Source organism: Lepisma saccharinum, chromosome 24 (assembly GCF_977018435.1).
Source record: "Lepisma saccharinum chromosome 24, izLepSacc3.1, whole genome shotgun sequence".
Taxonomy (NCBI): Eukaryota; Metazoa; Arthropoda; class Insecta; order Zygentoma; family Lepismatidae; genus Lepisma; species Lepisma saccharinum.
The window spans coordinates 37,057,997-37,083,924 of NC_139252.1; the positions used below are offsets into that span (position 1 = coordinate 37,057,997).

The 25,928-nt window shown below is 43.8% G+C and overlaps 1 protein-coding gene across 1 annotated transcript in view; it reads right to left on the reverse strand.

Annotated features, from left to right (window-relative positions):
• The window catches only part of LOC145977930 (salivary peroxidase/catechol oxidase-like), a 101,404-nt gene that overhangs the window by 40,852 nt on the left and 34,624 nt on the right, over nt 1-25,928 (reverse strand). The window contains exons 6-7 of the mRNA XM_083110258.1: nt 23,099-23,280; nt 22,015-22,210 (exon numbers count right to left, since the gene is read on the reverse strand). Coding sequence (XP_082966384.1) covers nt 22,015-22,210; nt 23,099-23,280 — 378 coding nt within the window. The remainder of the gene's footprint in view (nt 1-22,014; nt 22,211-23,098; nt 23,281-25,928) is intronic.

The following is a 25,928-nucleotide window of genomic DNA, read 5'->3' on the forward strand; positions in this document are numbered from 1 at the left end:
GCAAAGGTGCACTTACAGATAGGAATAGTACGTAGTACGTAGTCGTACCCCGGGCTGACGTTGTTACAAAAGTTGCTCAAATTGACGACCACCACATTTAATGCAGGCATTGCAACGTCGCAGGAAATTCTGGCGAACACTATCAAAAATCCCTGGCATGGTACACACCTCGGCCGATGCTGCAAGTATCCGCGCTACCAATGTTTCCTTGTCAGGCACCGGGGTCTCGTAGACGAGTGTTTTCACATGGCCCCACAAGAAGAAATCCATTGGTGTGAGGTCAGGCGAACGGGCGGGCCAGGGGACGGGGCCTTCTCTGCCGATCCAGCGCTGTGGGTAGGTACGGTGCAAAAGGGTTCGCACTGTGCCATCAAAATGTGCAGGCGCTCCATCCAATTGAAACCACATATGATGTCGCACGTTGAGGGGTACATCTTCTAGCAGCTCTGGAAGGACTGATGCAAGAAAGGTGCGATAGAGGCGGCCATTTAAACGTGGTGGCAGCAGGTATGGACCGATAATCTGTTCATTGATGATACCTGCCCAGATATTCACTGCAAACTGGGTCTGATGGTGCACCTCGACTGCTGCATGTGGATTTTCATAATCCCACACATGGCTGTTTCGGCAATTGAAGATGCCCTCACGGGTGAATGTTGCCTCGTCCGTGAAAAGCACATGGCGCAAAAAACGGGGATCGTCGGTACAAAAATGCAACAGTCGTTGACAGAATTCCACACGTCGTGGGTAATCCCCAGCCTGCAACGCGTGGACTCGCTGTGGATGATAGGGATACAGCAGATCATCATGAAGGACACGCCACACTGTCGACTGTGATACTCCCACTGCACGTGCAATGCTACGGGTGCTAGTGGACGGTGTGTCGTCCACGCGAGCAAGTACGTCCCCCTCGACCGCCGCGGTGCGCACATGTCTTGGGTGACCGACATGATGGGCTGCACGTAACACACCCGATTCACCAAGGGTACGGTGCACGTTCGAAAACAACCTGCTGTCGGGTTGTCGCCTCTCCAGATACCGTCCGCGATAAAGGCGTGCAACTGCTCGGCCATTGCCATCTGCAAGGCCGTAGACAAAATGCATGTCCCTCAGTTCTACAAATGTGTAGCGTTCCATGGTACGGTGAGGATAGTGCGAATTATGGAATACTGTACTGCAGTGCACAGGTGGCACACACACACACACACTGGTCACAACGGCTTCGAAACAACGTACCCAATTGTCGTACGTCAAGCACACCACCACCGCACCGGCTCTTTCACTGACACGCTCCCTGACGCTGCACTTCCAATCAGCCCACACGTCCGCACGGCGCTGTGGTACAATCAGCTGACGTTCCTGAGCCACCCGTGCCTGTGCTCTTCACTACCTGACCACTGCCGTCAGGTGGGGCCATGTACTCTGGGACCTTGTCATCGTGGAACACATGTAGCGTCCTTCATTCTTGCCCCATTCACCCACAACACGTACTTCGTCCGTCTTGCTCGAGCCGACGGGGAGCACCACGTACGATCGTGTGGTGTTTGTGTACACCAATGTGGGGTAACCCAGCAGTTGAACAGACGTGCATACCCCCACGTAGCTTCATTACACGATTGTCCCACGCAGTTTATCTGTCCAGCCTTGCTCGGCCCGGTCTCACACCCACGCGGCAGTGTGCGGCTGCGGTGGTGTGAGGCCACGCTTGGTTTCGGAGCGGAAGGCTGCGGCCGAGTAGGGACTCGAGTTGTTCGGATGGGGTTGCGCTCGGAAGCAAGCAGCCGCGTCAGGTCTGGGAACGGTGGACCTGGTGATCGGGATGGAAACATTCCGACCTCGTCCATTAGTGTCGTCCACCGTACGGAGTGGTGGGGTTCGTACGACACTCCAGCAGCCTTTCGCCCGCTCCCATCCAGCGATGTGCCTCCGGCTTCATTTCTAAGAGGCTGATTGGGCCCCATCCCGACGTTTGTTACAACGTCAGTACGGGGTACGTGGTCCTATCTGTACGTGCACCTTTCATTAGCAATAACCTCCTGTGCCCGTAGTTGCTGTGTTTGTCCTGCTGGCGCACGACCTCTGTGTGACATCCCCTCGGTGCTGCTACGGGGAATCCCTCGTCCCGCATTTGTTGTCTCCTTGGCAGGTACCATTCCCCGTCCGGTCCTCTTTCTCTTTTGTTGCACCGTGCTTTGTTCTTGCTGCGGTGTCTCCCCACTGTGTTTTGGGGACTCCCCTTGCGCTGCACCGCCAGCGCCGCCATTTCTGCCCCGAACCATGTACGCGTCTGTTGCCTGTCGAGTGTCACGGACCACTTTGCTTGCATTCTCGGTGTGTTTTTACATCCTACGTCGTCTTCCGTGGTTCTGCAACCCCGCACTACTTTTCTCGACTGCACCGCTTCAGTCATGGTGTTTGTTTCCCGCTTTTTCAATTGTTACTTCATGCTTCATAGCTTCTTTTGTCCCTACCGTTGTCGATCGCTACCCTTTCCCTTCACTTGTCTTGCGGGACACTCCTATTTCCTTTGTGGAACCCCATGCGCATGCGTTGCGCAGCTGCCGCCTAGTGTTTTTCGGATGGGCGACTTTGGTGTTCCTTTTGACTTCGTTTGTTCCGCCTTTCTATCTTCACTGGTACTGGCTGTACAGATGTGTGAAGTTAATTTTCACACGTTTTCGGCGTTGTCTAGCTCCTCACGGAGGCATCTCTTGGCAAAGTGGAAGGGGAACTTTCGTCTTTATTTCATGGGAGGTATCTGTGGTTTTCGTTTGTACTATACCTTTAGAATCACCCTGTATAGCTATTTTGGCGTCTTTAAATTCAGCTGTCGTTAAGCTCTCGTCCACATTTTTTTATTTTGTTTTATCTTTTTGTCCTCTTTTTTCGATTTTCGTTTTAGTTATGTCAGCAGCAAGAATATTGTCTCTTGTCATGTCGGATGATCGTTCTGTTTCATTCCAATTTCTGTTGCAAGCTATTGCCTTCAAACAAGATCTTAGGGTTCAGTTTTTTTTCATAATGGCGCTTCAGTACAGTTCCACACTGTTAATCAAAGAAAAGTTAGCTTCGCTGATTCTGGGGCTTGAGAGTGTATTTCCAGCCATCCATCATAAAATTCCTCATCATAAACACTTGACGAATCGCAGATATGGCTGCCAATCCAAAATCCACGTTCACTCTTTCTCTTTGTAACCTAACCTAACCTAGCTGGGTGCTGGATAGCGTACCGTGTTGTAATGTCTGACATGTCAAGGTCACGTTAGGTGGGTGCTCATTCGGGTGGGAGATAGCGCACCGTATTGGAATGTCTATCACATGTCAAGGGCAAGTTCAAGCCTTTTCTTTGAAGTGGTATGTTTTGTCGCGGAGTAAATATTTTGAAGTCAGGAGCGTATATTCCAGGCTAGCTAAGCTATCTGCAAAGCCTGAAGCCTAGAAAGTAAAATACTGAAGATAAATCTCTTAGAAACTGTGTGAAATAAGCTGATTTGGAAAATAAGATAATGGCGATTCTGAAGTTGGCAACCTGAATTCTTAGGAGTTGGCAACCTGGATTCTTAGGAGTTGGCAACCGGGATTCTTATGAGTTGGCAACCTGAATTCTTAGGAGTTGGCAACCTAAATTCTTAAGAGTTGGCAGTAGTGTAAGTTGATTGTTTCAAAGTAGCACTTAGTAGGTATGCATTTGTAGCCTCTTTTTTTTATCAATTGAATATCAGTTTTTGACATATTTTGACAATTTTTTGTCGATGTTTTAGCGTTTAGCGATGTTTTAGTAAAATTTCCCTTTTTTCCCACCTCGCACTTGGTAGGTATATCACGATCTTACGTGATATAACTTAACCTATTCATTTTATTCGTGCTAAACTACACGAGAGCCTCTACGTGCTTTGACCTACTTTAGAGTAGTATGCTACGGTAGGAGCTGGACACCTCCTTTGACCTACTTTTTTATTTTACGACGTTTTACGCACTAAACTAACCTACAATGAGAGAAAAAATTGACAGAAAAAGCTCTGGCATCACTTTTTAAGCTATTTTTTACCTCCTGCAAATTTTTCTCTTATGCTAACTCGCCCTTTGACCTACTACTTTTTTATTTTACGACGTTTTACGGACTAAACTAAACAACTATGAGAGAAAAGTGGACAGAAGAAAAGCTCTGGCATCCCTTTTTAAGCTATTTTTTTTTACCTCCTGCAAATTTTTGCTCTTATGCTAACTCGTCCTTTGGCCTTCTTTTGAAATGACTTACGACATTTTCCTATAAGTCTGCTGTCTCCTCTTACTGTAAGGTCCCCTCAGTGTAATCTACTACGACCTTGCTCTCAGCGTAATCTGCCACGATGTTTTTTAAAACTCTCATGTGTGATCTTCTACAATGTGTGGCCCCCCTGCTACAACCTAACGGGACCTCTCTCCTACGATGTTTTGCCCCCCCCCCCCCGCTACGATGTTTTTCTCCTCATGATGCAAAAAAAATTAAAAATGGTATTGTATCGATATCGAGTGTTTGGAGAGAGAAATTTATTTGCTGCAGCAACTCCAAATCCGAAACGTTTCGTAATTTGTCGTAATGGATGTTCGTGCAAACACCCGGCATCAGTGCGTAACTCGAAATATGATGGGCTGGATCTTCGAAAATGGCAATTCCGTGGCTCGGGCAGCGGACGCTCAGATCGCACAAGCGAGCAACGAATTCTTGCTTCTTCGCCGGATCGGCGAAGCGCTGCAGCAAATCTTTTCCATTCAACACGTCCGCAAACGAACAATCGATGCCGGGAGCGAGGCGGAACAGCATCATGCCTCCGTTCTCGCCCAGGTGTTGGGAAGCAACCAGAGTAAATTTCTCATTATTTTCGGCCGTCCACGTGGAATGATCCGGTGCCTTGAGTTGGTCGTAGGAATTGCAGTAATGCAAGCTTCTTTGGATGTTGTTGCTCAACTTGTCAACTTTGCATTTTCTTCCTCGTTTCGAGGGGGAGTTTTTGTAGGTTGGATTCGACACGAAGGCCCTGGTGATCCAACCGTCGATGGCAAATTCGAGGCACAGGCGATCATCGAAACTGGCGAACAGAAAATTTACGTTTCCTAATTTCGTCGGTTCCATGATGGACGCTTCCAATATGCATCGGTGCAAAGTCAGACCTTCGTCAAGATATGAAGGCTGCGGGAAGTATAAATTAATTTTCAAGTACCGGACGACCCCGTAGTTTTCGAGCGTCGACAAAATCCATCCCACACTGTTAAAATTTTTAATGTATTTCACCGATCGTAAATTCGGACCTTCCATACCGTTTGCGCTCACGCACACGGCAAAATCTACGCTCACCTACCCGCCGCCGAATAATATACTGACCTCGCTCTCTTTTCGGCGTCAATCCTTCGCAGATTTCGAGCATATTCAAGATGCGATTTTATATTTATCGAAAATTCATTTTTGCGTCTTCACGATGCATTATAAATTGTACTTCCATCTCGTCGCCAAGCACATCTTAAAATCGGATTTCAACAACACCATCATGCCCATCGTTTTAGATACAACGAGTTACGAAAAATGTACGTGGACACCCATGGTCAGGGATGCTAACCGATGGTTGCAGTATCCCCAGATCAACGCGCCGCTCACATCTTGTTGCAAAGCGATAGCATCGAATCAAATTTACGGATACACCCACACCACCTACAATCTCAAACATTTTTTCAGCCCCAAAAAAATTTTCCCATCATCGTTTCGGTGACGACGCAAGACCTCTACGAATATTACGTTAAAAATTATAAAAAATTGACCGCTCAAAATTTGGTCCCCATCCCGCCGGCGCAGTTGAATGGTTTGATAGAGAAAGATACCATTTACATTTTGCTGCCTTCGATCTACTTTATCACTTTGGTCAGCGTGCGCAGCCAAATTCGTCAATACGTTCTTCAGCAAAGTTTCGGTTTGATGATAGGGGGCAAATTGATGGACATGAAACACATCCCCATCATCAACTTATCGTTCAAGGGTCGATACCTCAACGGTAAAAATAACTATTTTCGTCGATTTACCTGAAAATTGTATTCACAGTATAGATTGAATTCTTGAGTTTTTTTGTATTCGCACCCAAGAAAATTCTATATAAAATAACATACCTGAAAATTCTATTCACAGTATAGATTCAATTCTTGAGTTTTTTGTATTCACCCCCAAGAAATTCTATATGAAATAACATACCTGAAAAATTGTATCGCTATATATACTAGACTTTTTGATTTCTGTGATTTTGGAGAAATCATAATGGCATCCACCACAAGTTTCAATCGAAAAAATGATAAAACTGAATGTGTTACTTGTGGGAAGCTAATCTCAAGGAACAATTTATCGGTACACAGGGCAAGATGTAGCGAAACAGGTTCGAGAATTAATCGTTCGTTACCTTCTAAGTCTTGTGCTCGATGCGGGAAGATGATCAGCATTACACATTTAAGTAAACACCTGAAAATTTGCAAACCATCGACTGAACAAGGAACATTGAAAAGAAAAATCGATGATTCAGAAACGGAAGCTTCCACTTCCAAACAAGTAAAATTATCCGATGAACGAAAACCAATTAGATCTGCATTTAACCATCATATTCAGGATTTCTCTTTTACTTCGGAACCAGGCTGCGACATTCTTAGTTTCTTGCGTGAAACGAAAACATCCGTGATAAATATTCTAAAAAATAAATTGGAAAATAATTCCATAAAAGTATACGTTGATCTATTTTCCGAATACGAAAAAGTCGATGGTACGACAAGAGTATTTTATCATCGAACAAAAAACCAGGCTCTTCATTTGGCGGACGTCGATAATTTGGACGAATTTTATTCTGATCTTTCAAATGAACTGGTTAAGAAACACGACGATTTTGAGGCTAAAGGGTCGGGGTGGTCTCTGTGTGGAAGTCCTCACACGTTAACTGTTTACGTGAACCAATTCTCGCCTCTTCGCGCTTCCAGCTACGTTCCTCTTCCACCGAACATTCAACACAAGAGGGCTGTGTTAAATATACAGAACAGCGATAACAAGTGTTTCCTTTGGTGTGTGTTGGCGGAACTTCACCCGATTCATTGGTCAAATAATCCAGAACAGGTTTATCATTACAAGCAGCATGAACCTGAACTGGAAAATGCAATGGCTGACATCGAATACCCGGTGACCATTTCTGATATATCAAAATTCGAAACACGAGCACGAGATGCAGAAGGAAAACGCTTAAACATCAACGTGTATTCCTACACGTTGGATAAACATGTCGTGCATCCCGTCAGGATAAGCAATGTCGACGATGACGATGCTCGTGTGATTAATCTTCTTCTAATTTCAAACGACGGTGTTCACCATTACTGTCTCATTCGTTCACTATCACGTTTGGTCAGAAGTCAAACTATCAAGTATGCAAACAACATCGAAGTTTGCCCAAGGTGTTTGACCACGTTCGACGATCGAAAACAAGTCGATTATCGAAAATACACCGGACGTCACATTGCTATCGAGAAACTTGCCGAACATAAAATATATTGCGGCGACAACAGACCGGTTCGAATGTTGATGCCCGAAAAGAACGAAGTGGAAGAATTCAAAATGCACAAGGCGTTGTTGGAACATCCCGCAATCATCGTTGCTGATTTCGAGGCGTTCCTCAAACCACTCTCGTACTGCGATCCGGATCCCGAAGTTTCTTCCACCACACCTTACCAGCTTCACGAACCAAACAGTTTCGGTTACGTTGTCGTGCGACAGGATAAAATAGATGAACCGTACGTATACCGAGGACCCGATGCAATCGAACGCTTCTTCGAAAAGATGATCGAGGAGGTTGGGAAAATTGGATGCATGCTGCAAACATCGAAACCGATGCTTCCGTTTTCTGCTATCGAACTTCAAAATTACTACGACACTGTCAAGTGCCCTGTGTGCGATAACCACTTCACAGACGACAATCGTAAAATGTTTCACAATTCGCATACGGACGGTCGCTTCATAAGCGGAATCTGTAATGCATGCAACCTCAAAATCCAAAAACCAAAATTCGTCCCCATATTCTTTCACAATGGTTCTAATTACGACTTTCATCCCTTAATTAGGAAACTCGGATACGACACTCAAAAAATAGATATTCTTGCTCAAAACGAAGAACGATACATCTCTATAAGTAAGAAAGTTATGATTCCCGAAACTAAAAATACCATCGAGATGAGGTTTCTGGATTCGTACAGATTTCTCTCTGCCAGCCTGGACGCTCTTGCCAGCAAACTTTTAGACGAACAATTCAAAATTACAAAAGCTAGTTTTCCCAACGTAGACATAGAACTCGTTAGACGTAAAGGGATTTATCCTTACGAATATGTTAGTGATAATTCCAAATTTAACGACGACGCTCTTCCACGCCCAAGAGAATTTTACAGCAGACTCAGAGAGAAAGGAATCACGGACGAAGAATACCAACACGCGCAACTCATGTGGGAGAAATTAGAATATAGGACACTCGGAGACTACCACGACGCATACTTAAAATTAGACGTGACGATACTCGCGGATGTTTTTCAAGCGTTCAGGAAAACGGCGACGAATATTTATAAATTAGATCCAGCGTATTTCTACAGCCTACCGGGATTAGCGTGGTCGGCAATGTTATTCCAGACAAAGGTTAAGCTGGAACTGATATCGGACGTGGACATGTTACTTTTCATCGAGAGGGGGATTCGGGGCGGAATGGTACAATGCGTGCAGATATATGCAAAAGCCAACAACGTGCACATGAAAGAAGATTATGATTCAAATCGAGCATCGAATTACATCTTCTACGCCGACGTTAATAATCTCTACGGACATGCCATGGTACAGAAACTTCCTTACGGGGGATTCGAATGGGCATCAATAGACGTAGAAAATTTCGACGATAGTGAGTATGGCTTCTTCGCAGAGGTGGATATCGAATTCCCCGACTACTTACACGATCTGTTCAGCGATTTACCACCGGCATCCGAGTTCAAATCTTCGCCTCATTCTAATCAATGCAAGCTTTTGTTGACTCTAGAGGGGAAAAAGAGATACGTTGTTCATTACTCGAATCTCCGATTCTTGATCGGGAAGGGTGCTAAGGTAGCGAAGATTAGAAGAGTCCTCAGGTTTAAACATTCCGAGTGGCTCAAACCGTACATTGAAACAAACACGCAACATAGGACGGTTGCCACTTCCGATTTAGACAAAGATTTTTTAAAATTGATGAATAACGCGGTGTACGGCAAGACGATGGAAAACGTGCGGAATCATGTAGACGTGAAATTGGTTTCGGAAAAAAATAAATGCATGAAGTGGGTGGCCGATCCTAGATTCAAGTCGAGAAAAATTTACAATGAGAATTTGGCACTTTTCAATCTAGATATAAAATTGATGAAATTCAGAAAACCAATTTACGTTGGCGCAACGGTTCTCGACTTGTCGAAACTTTACATGTTCGAATTTCATTACGACGTGATGAAACCCTTCTTCAATGATAAGATGTCACTTTTGTACACGGACACCGACAGCTTCATTTACAGCATACAAACACCTAACTTCTATGTAGACATAAAAAATCCTTCCATGCTTGAGTATTTCGATACTTCTGCATATCCTCAACCCAACAGATTTGGGATTCCTTCCCTCAACAAAAAAGTCCTAGGTAAACTGAAAGATGAATGTAACGGTGATATTATTGTCGAGTTCGCGGGTTTGCGTTCGAAAATGTATGCCATGAGAACAGAAAGTAGCGTCACGAAGAAAGCAAAAGGTGTGGGCAAAAATACGGTGGAGAACAAACTCACCTTCCACGATTACATCGATTGCCTTTACTCACAATCGACGATACTAAGTATAGAACAAAGAATCCAAAGCGTAGACCACGTGATTACAACAAACAAAGTTAGGAAAGTAGCATTAGATCCGCATGACGATAAAAGATGTATTTTGTCTTGTGGAATCCACACGTTGCCTTGGGGACACTATCGTTTAGAAATTAGTAAAAATTGTAGGCAATGCAAATGAAAAAAAATAAACTTTAACTGTCTCACATACACGACAAATAACTAGCAAAGGACAATGAATCTCTTTGGTTTCCGAAAACAGATCAACATGGAGACTGTACACCGCACGACGACAGATCATGAATTTCTACCTTCCGTGTTAACTAAACTCAACGGTCTACTGATTATTCACCTCAACAGCATTTGGACGACATTCGACGACGACGTGGGCAAGATTTTTTACGTCTTCAATAACAATTTACATTTCTACGAAATTCCGATCGAAGGGTAACTTCGCATCATCGTGAATCCGGAGAACGCAGGGCGAAATATTAAAATTTCTAGCGGCAAGAACATTTTTCGAATGAAGCACGACAAGGTACTTTCTAACATGGCGTACGATGTGTCTGCAGGAGATTGTCTTTACGTTCAACTCCTAGGAGATTACGACAAACTCATTCCTCTCTTCGTAGAATTACGAATCGTCTATCCTATAATAAATAACCGTTAACAAAAATGCCTAACGACATTTTCGGCCACACCAAGCGTGTAGACCACGCAGAAGAGATTCTCATGTTGGATGTCCGAATTAAAAAGTTGAGGAGCTATTTGATCGCTTTGCAGGAGACCTTAAACAAAAGTTTAGAGTCGGAGATCGCTACGCTCCAAACGCAATGTCTCGACCCCATTCTGAAAATCGATTCCGAACTGAAAACGCTCATAAAAAATTATGTTGACGTACCTTCTTACGACAACGTTCAAAATATACAGTTGAGCGTGGATTCGCTTCAAAATGATTTGCTCAAATTACAGCAATTTCAATCGAAAAATGAAGATTTGGAAAAATTGAAACTCGAAATCGAAGAACGAACTTCCGCAATCGAAAAGAATTTCTCTGAACTTCAAACCGTCGTGAACGATATCGATGTAGAACGCTTGCATGTCGTCGTTTCCAAATTACAAGAAGAATTCACCAGCACGTTGGAAGAAATTAAATCCAAGTTACAGACTTTGGAAGATACCATGACGAACCTACCATCGTCACACGAACTGCAGGTCATCGGTAAAAGCGTCGCGAACATAAAAATTCAATTGGAGGCTTATCAAGATTTCGAACACATTCAAACCACTATCGCTACGCTTCAGGCGTCTCTGGAGTTGATCAACGAAGAAATTAAAAATATTCACGCTGAAGCGAGTGCGTTGACGAGCATTCAAGACACGTTAAGCACGGTTCAGCACAAGATCGAATATTTAGAAAATTTGAACGTCGAAACGAACCTTGCTCATTTTCATCACGTACTGGACAACATACAGGGTGACTTGGAATCGTTACGGACGAGCGTGCCTTCGAGCGAAGATTTGGAAAAATTGAAAACGGCGGTGACGGCACTATCCGATTCGAGCGACGTCAAAAGTTCATTGAGCGATCTCGAAAGTAGGGTGGCCAATCTCCCCACCTCCAAAGAATTACACGCTTTGAAAAGGAACATATCTCGAATGCTGAAACGATTAGAAACGGAAACGGCGAACGTGGAACAGATTCGAGATGAAATCAGTTCGCTGGTGTCGACGTTGCCCACTTCGCAGAGCGTCGCCGATCTTCACACGCAGTTTACCGAGATGCGCAGCATCGTGAACGATCTTACCGAGAAAAGTTCGAAATTGAATCAAGTGGAGAACCTTCAGAACATTGTCGTCAACATCAGAGATCAAGTTGGAGTGCTGGAATCCACGCAGGAATCGACGCTGGCCTCTTTCGGTGCCAAGTTGCAAGAACTCAACGAAAACTACAAGCAGTTGAACGTGGAAGTGAAAATCAAACCGTCATTTTCTGCCGTAACGGATACCATAGTCGAGAATTTGCTGCCCATCGAAAATAAACTCGGACAAGTTCACAGTAATCTGCTCGGCGTCGACACTAAATTCGCCAAATTGTTCACCTTGCAAGCCATCGAAATCAACAGCGTACCCAATCAACAGAGAATCTCCACGTTCGTCGAAGGTAACAAACTGTACATGTTACATCCTTATCATCCGTACTACAAGTTTCTCCTCGATGGCACCATTCAGATAAACGAATTTTCGTACTGGTCTCACGGCAGAAAAGCTAGCGTGCCCACCATGACCTTGATATCGAATCGTGGTGTCCAGAAAGCAGGAAACATTCCTCTGGCACGTTGGAACGAAACGCACAACATATATGAAATACACGAAGACGAAGATCTTACCGTTTTCGACTTGAGTGCCGGCGATAAGCTGATCGTTCAAAACACGAGCGAGGTGCCACCCTCTTTGAATCCCATCACGCTTGTGCTTCTCTTGAAACGTAATCTCTAAAAAAAAAATGTCTAGGCAAGCCATCGTCGAAGAATTGCATAAACCTGCACGCCGCAACTACGAACGTTTGGCGGTGGTAACCAAGGGCATCGACGACCTCTGGGAAAACGACCTCGTCGAGATGAGTAGCGGCAAGTTAAAAAATGTACATAAATTGAACAAGGGTAACAAGTACCTCCTCACCGTCATAGACACATTTTCGAAATTCGCATGGGCTCTACCTTTGAAGGCGAAAACAGGAACATGCGTCACGGAAGCATTCAAGACAATTTTTCGCGAAAGCGGCGGCAGACGACCTCGGTTTCTGCACACGGACAAGGGGAAGGAATTTTACAACGCCGTATTCCAAAAGTTTATTCGGAAACACGACGTTCGACATTACTCGACCTTCAGTGACGTCAAAGCCAGCATCGTGGAAAGATTCAATCGGACTCTGAAATCGCGCATGTGGTCACGCTTCACGCTTCAGGGAAGCTACAAGTGGGTCACCATTCTTCCGGAACTCGTTAACGAATATAATCACACGGTGCACAGAACGATAGGCATGAAGCCAGCTGACGTTACCAAGTCCGACGAGCAACGTTTAATTTCTACCGTTTACTGTCCAAAGTACACACCCACGACAAAAAAACGTAAATACGAAATTGGAGACCAGGTGAGGGTCATTAAATTGAAGCGAACGTTCGACAGGGGTTTCACACGAAACTGGAGCACGGAACTTTTTACCGTGGTTCGAGTTTTACCCGGGAACCGTCACACGTATATAATAAAGGACAGTGGCGGTGAAATTTTATTGGGGCGCTTCTACGAGGAGGAACTCTCTAAAACTAAATACCCCGACACGTACCTTATCGAAAAAGTTTTGCGTAAGAGAGGTGACAAACTTTTGGTGAAATGGCTGGGACTTCCGGACACAAGTTGGATCGATTCGAACGAAGTGATTCTATGAGTACGTGGAATGTTGTGAAACGTCTACCTGATTCGGAAAATCAAACGAAGAAAAGGAACGGCGAATTGCTCCCCGACAGCATACGATGTCTGATCGTAGGACCTTCGGGGTGCGGAAAGACGACACTGCTCATTGATAATTTTATCCTCGCACCCAATTGGTTAGACTGGGAAAACAGACACCTCTACGTATTTTCGAAAAGTCTCGAACAAGCGAAATACCAGCAACTTATGAAACTGTACGAGGGACTGGGCATTGCAACTTTCGCATCCGAAATCATTCCACTGGACGATTGTCTCGAGAATTCCGTTGTGGTGTTCGACGACATGATCTTGGAAAATCAAAACGAGATTCGTAATTTTTTCACTCGAGGTCGTCACAAAGGATTGGATTGTTTCTACCTGGCACAAACTTTTTCCAAGGTTCCGAAACAACTGCTACGCGACAATGCTAATTTCATATGCTTGTTTCGACAAGACCACACCAATTTAAAACACGCACACGATGATTACGTGGGGGCTGAAATGAATTACAATCTATTTTCTAAATTCTGCTCCCACTGTTGGAACCAAGGTGATTTCGGATTCATGACCATCGACATGACTCGAAAAGCAAACCATGGAAAATATAGAAATAAAATAAACGTTTATCTAGACGTCTCAAAGGCTAACAAGAGGACAATTTCAGATTTGCAACAAGAAGAAAAAAATCAAAAAAAAAATCAAAAATCGAGAATCTAAAGAATAAAATTTGAAAAAACGTTCTTTTTTTTTCAAACTTCTGACAAGCATATATAAAATAACCATTACAACAAAAAGTGAGTGTTAGAAAAGTGGATAGTCTCAAGCGGGTGACAGCAAGAAAACTACGAGAACCGAACGTATAGGCTGAGAATTCGACGTTTCAAAAACGTTTCAACGTATATAGAAAAAGGTCAAAACGTCAATTTCAAGAAGACGAAAATCTCAAGTTGCTAGAATACCTCGTGAAGCGCTTCAAAGGTTGGAAATCCGAGAATTGCGGATCCTACGAAGAGAAGAAACGTCAGGATCAACCTGTGATCGATGCCATCAGCGGTCTAGGTAAAGAAATTAAAAGCGTCACGGAACAAAATAAAAATTTGATCAACGAACTCGTACCACTCGCAGTTAAAAGTTACACCGTACCCACGCCCATTTCGAGCATTCCTTCGACGCCGTTCGAACTGAAGGAAGTACCGGCACGACGTCGAGCCATAGGCAGCACGTCGTCGTCTTCGGATAAAATCGAGTTGGGACCTTTGGCACGAGACTACCTGAGCACGGGGAAGTTCGACAAGGACGAAGTGTTCGGATTGTATCCGAGCATGGAGAGCAACGAAGGCGGTGTGGTGTGGAAGATTGGGAAATCGAAAGTCACCTTCGAAGGCAACGACATTAAAGTTAATTTAGGCGAGAAGGATAGTTGGACCAGGTATCCGGGTACGGTGGGACTGTGGGAACTCGTCGCCAAAAAGCAGCCGAAAGATTACACCGACGAGGATTACGAGAGTTACAGGGAAATTCTAATCACGACGGATGCCATGTACCAGAACAACGACGCCTCGCAGAATAGGGTGAAATCGAGCAGCGGCGAGAAGTACAGGAATCTCATCAAACCGATTTGGAACGAGGTGAAGAGTGGAAGCGGCGTCAAACGCTACAACACGTTACCCAAAGAATTCGTTTGGGTGGACGACGTGAGGAAGCTCGTGGACCGATTGTTGGTGATAGCCGGCGAAGAGAATGCAGGCAATCGTAATTTCTACAACGAGAAGGTTGGCATCGTGGACATGATCAGCACGAAACTTTCCAACTTCATCGTGAACGACGACAAAGGCATAGGTTACCTGATCAAAATTATCAACACGCTGCCTCCGAGATTCTGGAACGTGGCCGAAGGAAAGGGACTCGTAAACGACATCATCAACAAGTTACCTTTCGAGGTGCATTTACCTGGCTACCAGTACTGCGGACCGGGTACCAAACTCGAGAAAAGATTGGAGAGAGGAGACAAGGGTGTGAATCCGTTGGACGCCGCATGCAAGGATCACGACATCGCTTACAACACCACTCGCACCGATCTGGATGCACGTCACGAAGCAGACAAGAAATTGGAGCGTGCCGCTTTCGAAAGATTCGTCAGCAGAGACGCATCGTTGGATGAAAGAGTTGCGGCACTGGGCACCACCATCGCCATGAACACGAAACAAAAATTTGGGTGGGGTATATAAATAACATACAGTAAAAAACAACATGTCTCGTATAACTGATTTGCCGCCCGAACTGCTATGTAAAATATTCAAACACGCAGTAAACGGAGATGTAGGAAAACTTTTGTTCATAGCAAAAACGACGCCGGCATTTCGATTCCCATGTGAAATGGCTGTCAAGGATCATCTTCGGGAGATCAGTGGCATGATGTGCGGTGATCTCGACACTCTTCTTTCGGCCGCAGGGGAAAAATTAAACGATAGGTTAGATGAACTTCACGAGGCGAGGCAGGGAAGAAGACGATACACGGACGATTGGCGCAAGTCTAAACAGGAGACCGAAGAAATCATCACGCACATCATCTTTTTTTCGGAACCACGAACTTTCTTCCTCTGTTAAAAAAAGTAATAATATATATACGTGTCAAAACTTGATATATAAATAACACACATCGTGAAAAAAAATAATCTTCGGTATATATAAATAACACACATTGTGAATAAAATAATCTTCGGTATATATAAATAACACACATTGAGAAAAAAAAAATTAAATTTCTCTAACATCCTGAAATTTTTCTCTTCGATATGAGTGAAAAAAAATGAGTGACCTCCAAGCATTAAAACAAATGCTAAATTTGTCAGTCGAGTATGTAAAAATTCAGGAATTGGAAGTCGGCAAACCTTACACGATAACTTCCGGTTCAATCGTTTCTACCCAGTATGGTCCCAAGGTGCGTCTGTTGCTCGACGGACAATACAGTCTATTTTTACCAGATCGATACGCTAACATGTTATCCGACGAGAAGCTAGCTATTTTAATCGAGAACAAAACTCGAATCGTGTACAAGGGGACAAAGGAACTTCTTGGTAAGAAAACAAAGCACGTAATAGAATTTGTGTAACGACTGCGCGGAGTATATATAAAATGACATACCTTGAAAAAAAAATTACACGAAACAAAAAAAAAATCTCAGAACATTTATATATAAATAACATACCGTGAAAAAAAACTACACGAGAGAGGGAAACAAAAAAAATCTCAGAACATTTATATATATAAATAACATACCGTGAAAAAAATATATATAGAGCATCAACATGAAGCCCAAGGGTGTCGTGTACCAGATACCATATTCGAATCTTAAAAATCTAGGTGCCCTCGATGGGTTACTCACCAAGAAACAACGCGAGAAGAAACGTTCTTGCTTGACGAAAGGACACGGAATGAAATTACTTCTCAGCACACCTCAATTGAGAAGGTTGCAGCGTTCGCGGAAACAGCAAAAGATCGGAGGTTTCATATTCAGCATCCCGGTCATCCTGGCAGCATTGGGGGCCGTTGGAAGTTTGGTCGGGGGTAGCGCCGCCATCGCGAAAACCGTGATCGACTCGAAGAAGAACAAGGCGGAATTGGAAGAACAGAAACGTCACAACCTGGCCATGGAGAAGAAAGGGGGGAAGGGCGTGATGAAAAAGTTTAAAAAAAAGAAACAGCAGCACTCACCAACCGAGACATTGAATCTCTGATCAAACCATTACAAATCAAACACTTCAGAGGAGTTTTCATGTCCGACTCGTTACCTTCAACCGTTAAAAGAAGAGAATGCGGCGTAGTCAACTTGGACAGTCAAGAAAATCCAGGCACGCATTGGATATGTTATCACTACGCAAATAATAAAGCATTCGTTTTCGATTCTTTCGGAGGTGTTCCACCTACAAATTTAGTTCATTATCTGAAAACGAACAAAACCTCTATATACTACAACGACGAACGCATTCAAAATTTCGGAGACGTGAACTGCGGTCATCTCTGTCTCTCCATGCTCGCGTTTCTCTCTAAAATAAATAAGCCACAGGTGGAAGATTTCCAGAAAGCATTGTGGAACCTTAAACACGATGGGCGTGTTCCATCTCACGAGCGAATCTTCGATCTTGAAACTCACGCTGCACGACGACATCGTCTATCCTAAATCCGTAGCTCTGCGTGCATTCTACAGTATGTACCTCATACCTAACGTCACCCAGCACAACAACAAAATTAGCGTCGGAAGCGAACATATCGTCGTCACGCCAGGCCAATACAATCTTTCCACTTTGCAAGCTCAATTACCCAAAGGCACGTACCTTTCTCAAAATTCGGTCACGCACAGAGTCGAAATCGTGTCCGCGACGGAGACCGTGGACCTGGGCACCATGGGAGAACTTTTAGGTTTCGAGAACGACACAAAACTCGAAGCTGGCATCAAGCACGTAGCAACCAACATTCCTAAATTCTTGGCCATAGAGACTCTGAACGTACACTGCAACGTGGCGGAAGGCATGATCACGAAATCCTCGGACGGGGGTTTGCTGGGAAGTCACAAGCAGACGGGAATCATAGCCACGTTCAAACCCAGTTCCGAATTCATGGAACCGATCATCTACACACCATCTTCGCCGATCTATTTTCCAGAATGTCGCAACCGCATAGACGACATAGAGTTGGTGGTGACGAACGAGAAAGGAGACGTGGTGGATTTCGCAGGTGCCACGACGACGGCCGTCCTGGAGATCAACGTATAATAAATAACACACATAGTGAAAATGGAGCAAATCGAAAGTTACGAATTGCAATCTTTCCCTCCCAACCGTCGCACGTTCGCAAATTTGAACGAAGCGAACCGGGAGATCGAATACGACGTGGACGTAGGGGATGGGTTCGTTCATCCTCACAGAGCGGACCTCTACCTTCAATTCGACGTGGTGAAGAAGGAAAGCGGAGACGCGTTTCCCGCAGCAGCAAATTTGATACTCGTGGACAACTTCGTGCCTCACCTGTTCTCGCAGGTGGAGGTGAGGAAACACGGTACCGTCATCGACAGAATAGATTATCCAGGCATCACGTCGACGGCAGTGGGAACGTTGAAATTATCCAAAACGGACGCGGCATACTATCAAGCGGGGGGTTCGAAGCGGGGACCAAAATATCGACGAGAAGTCACACGGTGCTCTTTCCCATGCGTCTGCTGCCGGGATTCTTCTCGGACTACAAGGAGATCATGTGGAAGGGAGGACTGAGGATCACGTTTCGAAGAGCGACCAACGACAACGACGCACTGATGCGATACGCTACTTTGGGTCCGGACGGCACCACGCCGCTGCCCAACACTTTACCCGAAGCAGCCAAGTGCGTCATCCGGAGCATGGAGTTGAGAATGCCGGTGGTGGAATACGAGACGAACTACGCCCTCAAGTACAAAGCGGAGATCTTGAAGAGTCCGCAGGTGCCGATTCACTTTCACGGTTACCAGTGCGTGCAGAAGATGGCGTCCGGAAGTCACATGGAATTCGACGTGACGACGCAGTTCAACAACATACAGTTCGACATGCCAGATTTCGTCGTAGTGCTCTTTCAGACCGGGAGGGACAACAATCAGGAAAAAGATTCCAGCAAGTTCGACGACTGCAAGATCAAGAACGTTTATCTGAAGAATGGGAGGAACGAAGTGTTCCCGCGCGAAAATTACAACCTCGACATGACCAAAGATGATTACCTCAAACTTTACGAAGCGTTCTCGGCTTACTAACGCGTGACCGAGGGAAGCGTGGACATGTACTACACGCCCAGCGAATTCAAAACCCACAGACCCATGTCCGTCATCAACACCACGAAGCGGAAGCAGGTCGGGGTCAATGATCGCACCAACATCAAGATCGTGTGCGAGTTCCACGACGCGCTGCCTGCCGATACTCTATGCAGCGTCATCCTGATCGCCGAGAAGTCCTTCGTCCACGACGTGAAGAACGAGAGGGTCACGGAGCAGTTTTAAATATATCGCCTTCGTCGAGCAAGAATGGCTTTTTCTACATCCTCCATTACAAAATTTTTAATCTAAAAAAAACAAAAAAAAACGCCCAAAGCACTCCAATAGGATGCAGAGTTTTTAGGATCAAATCGAATTTCTTGAAAAAAACTTGAGGTGGCGCTTGCTTGTACTCTCCCCCGCTCTCCTCCTATTGTTCAGTGAACATGCCCTTCACACAGCACAGTCGATTTCAAATATCGCTACAATACCATTTTTAATTTTTTTTGCATCATGAGGAGAAAAACATCGTAGCGGGAGGGGGGGGCAAAACATCGTAGGAGAGAGGTCCCGTTAGGTTGTAGCAGGGGGGCCACACATTGTAGAAGATCACACATGAGAGTTTTAAAAAACATCGTGGCAGATTACGCTGAGAGCAAGGTCGTAGTAGATTACACTGAGGGGACCTTACAGTAAGAGGAGACAGCAGACTTATAGGAAAATGTCGTAAGTCATTTCAAAAGAAGGCCAAAGGACGAGTTAGCATAAGAGCAAAAATTTGCAGGAGGTAAAAAAAATAGCTTAAAAAGGGATGCCAGAGCTTTTCTTCTGTCCACTTTTCTCTCATTGTAGGTTAGTTTAGTCCGTAAAACGTCGTAAAATAAAAAAGTAGTAGGTCAAAGGGCGAGTTAGCATAAGAGAAAAATTTGCAGGAGGTAAAAAATAGCTTAAAAAGTGATGCCAGAGCTTTTTCTGTCAATTTTTTCTCTCATTGTAGGTTAGTTTAGTGCGTAAAACGTCGTAAAATAAAAAAGTAGGTCAAAGGAGGTGTCCAGCTCCTACCGTAGCATACTACTCTAAAGTAGGTCAAAGCACGTAGAGGCTCTCGTGTAGTTTAGCACGAATAAAATGAATAGGTTAAGTTATATCACGTAAGATCGTGATATACCTACCAAGTGCGAGGTGGGAAAAAAGGGAAATTTTACTAAAACATCGCTAAACGCTAAAACATCGACAAAAAATTGTCAAAAACTGATATTCAATTGATAAAAAAAAGAGGCTACAAATGCATACCTACTAAGTGCTACTTTGAAACAATCAACTTACACTACTGTTGGCAACCTGGATTCTTAGGAGTTGGAGCCCGACCCTGTGGCCGAGTGGTCAGCACATCGCGCTGCGACGCCAAGGGTCCCGGGTTCGAATCCCGGTCGGGCTTGGTTGTTTGTGAATGTCTATTCATCAATTTCATCATTTCATCACTCATCTCCATCTTCGCAAATTAGCCAAGAGGCACAAAACGCGAAGTAAAATAAACTAAATCAAATCAAGAAACAAATCTTATGAGTTGGCAACTTGGATTCTTAGGAGTTGGCAACCTGGATTCTTATGAGTTGGCAACCTGGATTCTTATGAGTTGGCAACCTGGACTCTTATGAGTTGGCAACCTGGATTCTTAGGAGTTGGCAACCTGGACTCTTATGAGTTGCCAACCTGGATTCTTAGGAGTTGGCAACCTGGATTCTTATGAGTTGGCAACCTGGATTCTTAGGCGTTGGCAACCTGGATTCTTAGGCGTTGGCAACCTGGATTCGTATGAGTTGGCAACCTGGATTCTTATGAGTTGGCAACCTGGATTCGTATGAGTTGGCAACCTGGATTCTTATGAGTTGGCAACCTGAATTCTTAGATGTTGGCAACCTGAATTTTTATAAGTTTGCAACCTGCCTGCCGTTGGGATGGCAACGTGGCTTCCTTGAAGACGTCAAGAATGAGTCTAGTCTTCTCCCTTCCTCCTCCATAGCCTAGGACCAGGTGTCATAGTGAGACTGCCCACGTCTTAGACTCAGCATAAGCCATTGTTTGAAGTTATTAGTGGATCTTTCACAAGTGGGTATCTGAGTGGTACGTTTCGTCGCGAAAACCCAAGTGGTACGTTTTGTCGCTGGTACGATTTGTCGGGACACCGACGAAACCAAACTGAAAAGGGAAGGCGGGAGGGGGTATAAACATGCTGTGAGTTTCAGATTAGTGTATCGCTTGTATGCCATCTGCTTATTAACGCGCTCTTTTTCGTACCTATCTTGCGATGGCTGCTACGGCTAGTAACAAACCCTTTCGTAGGAGTATGAACGGTTATCGCATACACTTGTATAGCCATCACGCCATTTTACTACTGGGATCGTCCAGTTAACATTACTCGTCCAGTATAGAAGACCGATCTGTACCTAAATTCCCATAGTTTCCATCACAAGGCACAACATCTCACCACTTTGAACACGCTAATCATAGGGTAGTAACCATTCCTGGCCGCAAATATTTATAATCAGAATTCACCCATCTTAGAATCACGCTACAACAAAAAGGATACCATGTCTAGGCGCTTTTCAAGGCAGTTACATCTCAGCAGGGAGCAGACAAGCCATGGACAACAGGATGGCCCTTAGAAAGGTCGATTCTTCACAACCCGTAACAGCTTAACATAGAGACGTGCCCCTTACAAGTACCGACTCTTCGCCTCGCCTATCATACCCTGTGAATGTAGGACAACATACATAGGACAAAGAGGACGAACCATTGAACAGAGACGAAATTAACATGAAAGATACATAACACTGTTGAAAGCATAGAAATGTTTTAACAATTGTACATCCAGTGTAAACCAAACTATAGCTTACCTGTAATAAAGCAAGGATCATCGTCCGACACCACGTCACATTCCTCCGTGGGTTTATCAACTTGCGGGGGCAGTTCGTATCCATTCCGTACTTGAGACCTCAACCGACCGCCGATAAAGCTTCTTAAAGAGTTGGTGTGCTTTTCACTGCTGCCGTACACCATGGATCCATCCAGAAAGTGAGTTACTACTCCCATCTATTTGCAAAGAAAAGAAGCATAAGTGATCAGATCTTCCACTTCAATTTAGTTTTCATTACAATATTGTTCTACTAAAACTCGTTTCTTACATTATGAAGAAACAAAAGTAATGCTTTATGGAATAAACGAAGCGTGCCATTTTCTTACCTCGTCGGCTGTGAAGCTTAAAACGAGGGAGATTAATGTGGCGTTGTAAAATAGGCATTATTTGTTTCGATGTCCAGAAAATGTTCTGTTACAAAGACTATGGGAGGACAATGGTTTTTGACGCCATTTATTGCAGTCTACACTCGGGAACATTGAGTTAGGTGGGTGGCAGAATTAGCATGGTTGCCACATTTATGTTTACGGCTGCATACCTTCTTTCTTTGATACGAAAGAATGTATCTATATTTCTTTCAACGAGCAAATGACCCACATTCTCTCAAATGAAGGTTTCACGCTAGGAGTAGGCAACACTGCGTGGTGAACGTTGCAACATCGAGACTGATCCAACGATGTTTGGCAACAGCGCACTTTTACCCAGACGCCCCTGGTATAGGGCGCGTATTTGAGATAGGGTAGTTTCGCTCAAAATGACTGACTGCATTTTTAGCACAGGAAGTGGAAGATTACAAGTACTAGTTAGTTTTTATACTTGGTTTGAAATTTTTGTCAGTTTTTAATGTTCAATAGAGTCAGTTATTATTTGTAGTTCTCATGAATGAATTTTGGCGATAAATGCTGAGTCTTCAGTGTAAACGAAACAGGTCAAAGGCGGATGAGAAAATAATAGTTAAGAAACGATACAGATCACATAATCAGCACAGTAAAAGAGCCACTAGAATTGGTCAGTAATTCGTGTAATAGTGTAATGGGTTAACTGACTATTTAGTACAAGTTTACCTGTTGAGCAGGTCCCAAACTGCAGTCCGGTAGTGGTGCGAGAACAGTCCTTACGAACTGCATGCACCTCCTGTTGAATTGAGAGTAGAAAGGGTCATCTGCAGGTATATCGATGGGCAGGCAGGCGGTAGGGAGTTGGTCATCCGGTAAATGGCTTCCGTCAGAACTGCAGCACGACGCACCTAAGCAGAGAGACAGGTTTTTCAGAACGTTCTCCAATCAATGTTTCCAATCCAATGTTCACATGATTTCGAAGGATGAACAGCCCCAACCTTTTAATCGAATTGATTGGTTTGTATCTCCGAGAGGGAGCGTTGCCACCAGGGAGACGAGTGGGCCCAGACCCACCATCAAATAGTCTTAACCACCTACAAATAACCTGCATGGGAAATTCTCAGAATCATTATGGTACCGTAGAGGAAGAAACCATCTCACACAGAAAGAACCGTATAAGAGAGACAGAGAGAGGGAGGGAGAGAGAGAAATATATGAAGAAAGAGAGGGAGAGACTTAGCAGAGAGAGAAAGGAAATAGAGAACAGATAAAAAGGAAATACATAGGTGAAGAAAGGAGAAAGAACTATCGGGAAACAACAGAGATATGGGAAGTAGAGCTAGGGAGAATCAGAAGTTGAAAGAAGGAGATAGATCAAAAGAGAGAGAAAGAAATAAAAAGGATAAAGAAGATGATAGATCAAAATAGATAGAAAGGGGATAGCCGAAACAAATTACAGGGCGAAGCCACTGTCTCAAAAAGAAAAATAGTGCCGGAGAGGGGTGAGACGTGTTAAATTTTGAGCTGATGATTGAAAGCAACTTTTCGAAATTACTGGACACGCCACCACACGGAAGTCCTTCCTGGTGACGTTGTAACGTTGTTGCATTACAATAAAAAAGTCTCTGGTTCGATATCCTGAGACATAGTGGTTCGGATCCCACTTTAAACTGCATGAAGTGCTCGAAATTGAGAGGTAAATTTTCTGAAATGTCATCTCTCATTTTAGAAAATGTACTATATAACGCATCCACCGAGATAAGTTGCGTAAACATCCCCTCCATATGTTGAACCATTCAAGCATCCTCTACCTGTTCTTAAACTCGACAAATCATCCCCTCCCCAATCTAAGAATTTCCACTTTGAGCACTAACTATATAGGGTGGCTACCAGTCAAGAAATCATGCTTGTTGTCAAGAATGTTTTGCTATTTTTTTTTACAGTATAGTGAATTTACATTCTTATACAGGGCGTCTCAAAAGTAATTACGCAAACTGACACAGGTGAAAGAACACGATAATGGAAGCCAAAAAGTCTCAGTAAACATTGGTCTGCAAACGAGCCGTTTTCGAGATAATCGCGAATGTGATTAAAAGCCGCCACTGACTTCATTGTTTGTAAACGTCGTCCTAGTTGATAAAATGCTAATAATGTGTGCGAATGTGTGGATAGAAGCCGTTACTGATTGCATTTTGTAAACACCACCGTGTGCTTTACTCCTTGCGCGTTCCGAGGTTTGCTCTTTGTTTACAAAACAGAACATTTCCGAGACGTGGCGTTGGAATCAAACAGGATGGATACAATCAGTGCACAGTCTCTAATGACTTTTCGTACTGCATTAGTAGCATTTTACCAACCAGGACGAGGTTTACAAACAATGAAGTCAGTGGTGGCTCGTAATCACACATTCGCGATTATCTCGAAAACGGCTCGTTTGCAGACCAATATTTACTGAGACTTTTTGGCTTCTATTATCGTGTTCTTTCACCTGTGTCAGTTTGCGCTATTACTTATGAGACACCCTGTATACCTGTACTGGGATTTGAAAAAAGTGAAAATTTGGAAATCTAATTGATTTGTGGTTAAGATTTGTTCAATTTGTTTTTTAAGAATTGCATTCTTCTGTGCGTGAAATTTTGTAAAAATATTAAATAATGTGGCCATTCCCCATCCAGGATGAAGTCTCAAGCATTAATTTGCACTGGATTAATAATTAAAGCAAGTCTAAATCTCTTGTTAAAGTACAGCTTTAGTTTTCATCTTAACCAGCCTTTTGGTAGGTTTTTTTCATTGAATTAAAAAAATAAATTTCCTAATTTCCAACTATACTTAAGTAGGGAGAGGTTAAGTGACTGTTGAGAAAGAGGGTGGGAAAAGGTCAAGAATATCGAAAGAAAGGTTCAGTAGAAGAAGTGATGTGCGTCTACGCGTAAACAACGATAGTCTATATTCTACACGTAGACTATTTTATACACGTAGATTACGTAATCTATGTAAACAACATGGCGAAAGGTGATAACTTAGCAAAGGGCGCCGTGAAATTAGAAGACAATTATACTGCGTATCAGTTGCTGATGTGTGAGGTGAACTTTCCATACTCTTTCTTCCAAATTCGAACAATTTCTCACCTAGGAAGAAACCTAATATAGGAAATATTGTAGTGTTTTAAGGGGAAAAGACCACTCTTGCCTCACGACTGCCATCTATTGTTGTTTTCTGCATACTATTTATCTTCTTCCATAGTTGATAATAGAAAAAAAGAGAAATTTTCTTGTAAATAGGATTCTTTTCATTTCGTTATAAGCCAATATAGTTGAAAATGTCACTTTCATTTCATGAAACCCTTGAAAATTAATTTTAATGCACTATAGATTGTCTACGTAGTCTATGTAAACTACAACCCAATATAATCTACGCGTAGGTTACGTGTAGACAACGCATGTAGACGTAAACTTATAGTCTACGGCACATCACTGAGTAGAAGTCATGAAAAAGCCAAGATTTTTGGATTTGTTATTTCGGTAGACATCCTGTTATAGGTCCAGTTACGATTAGA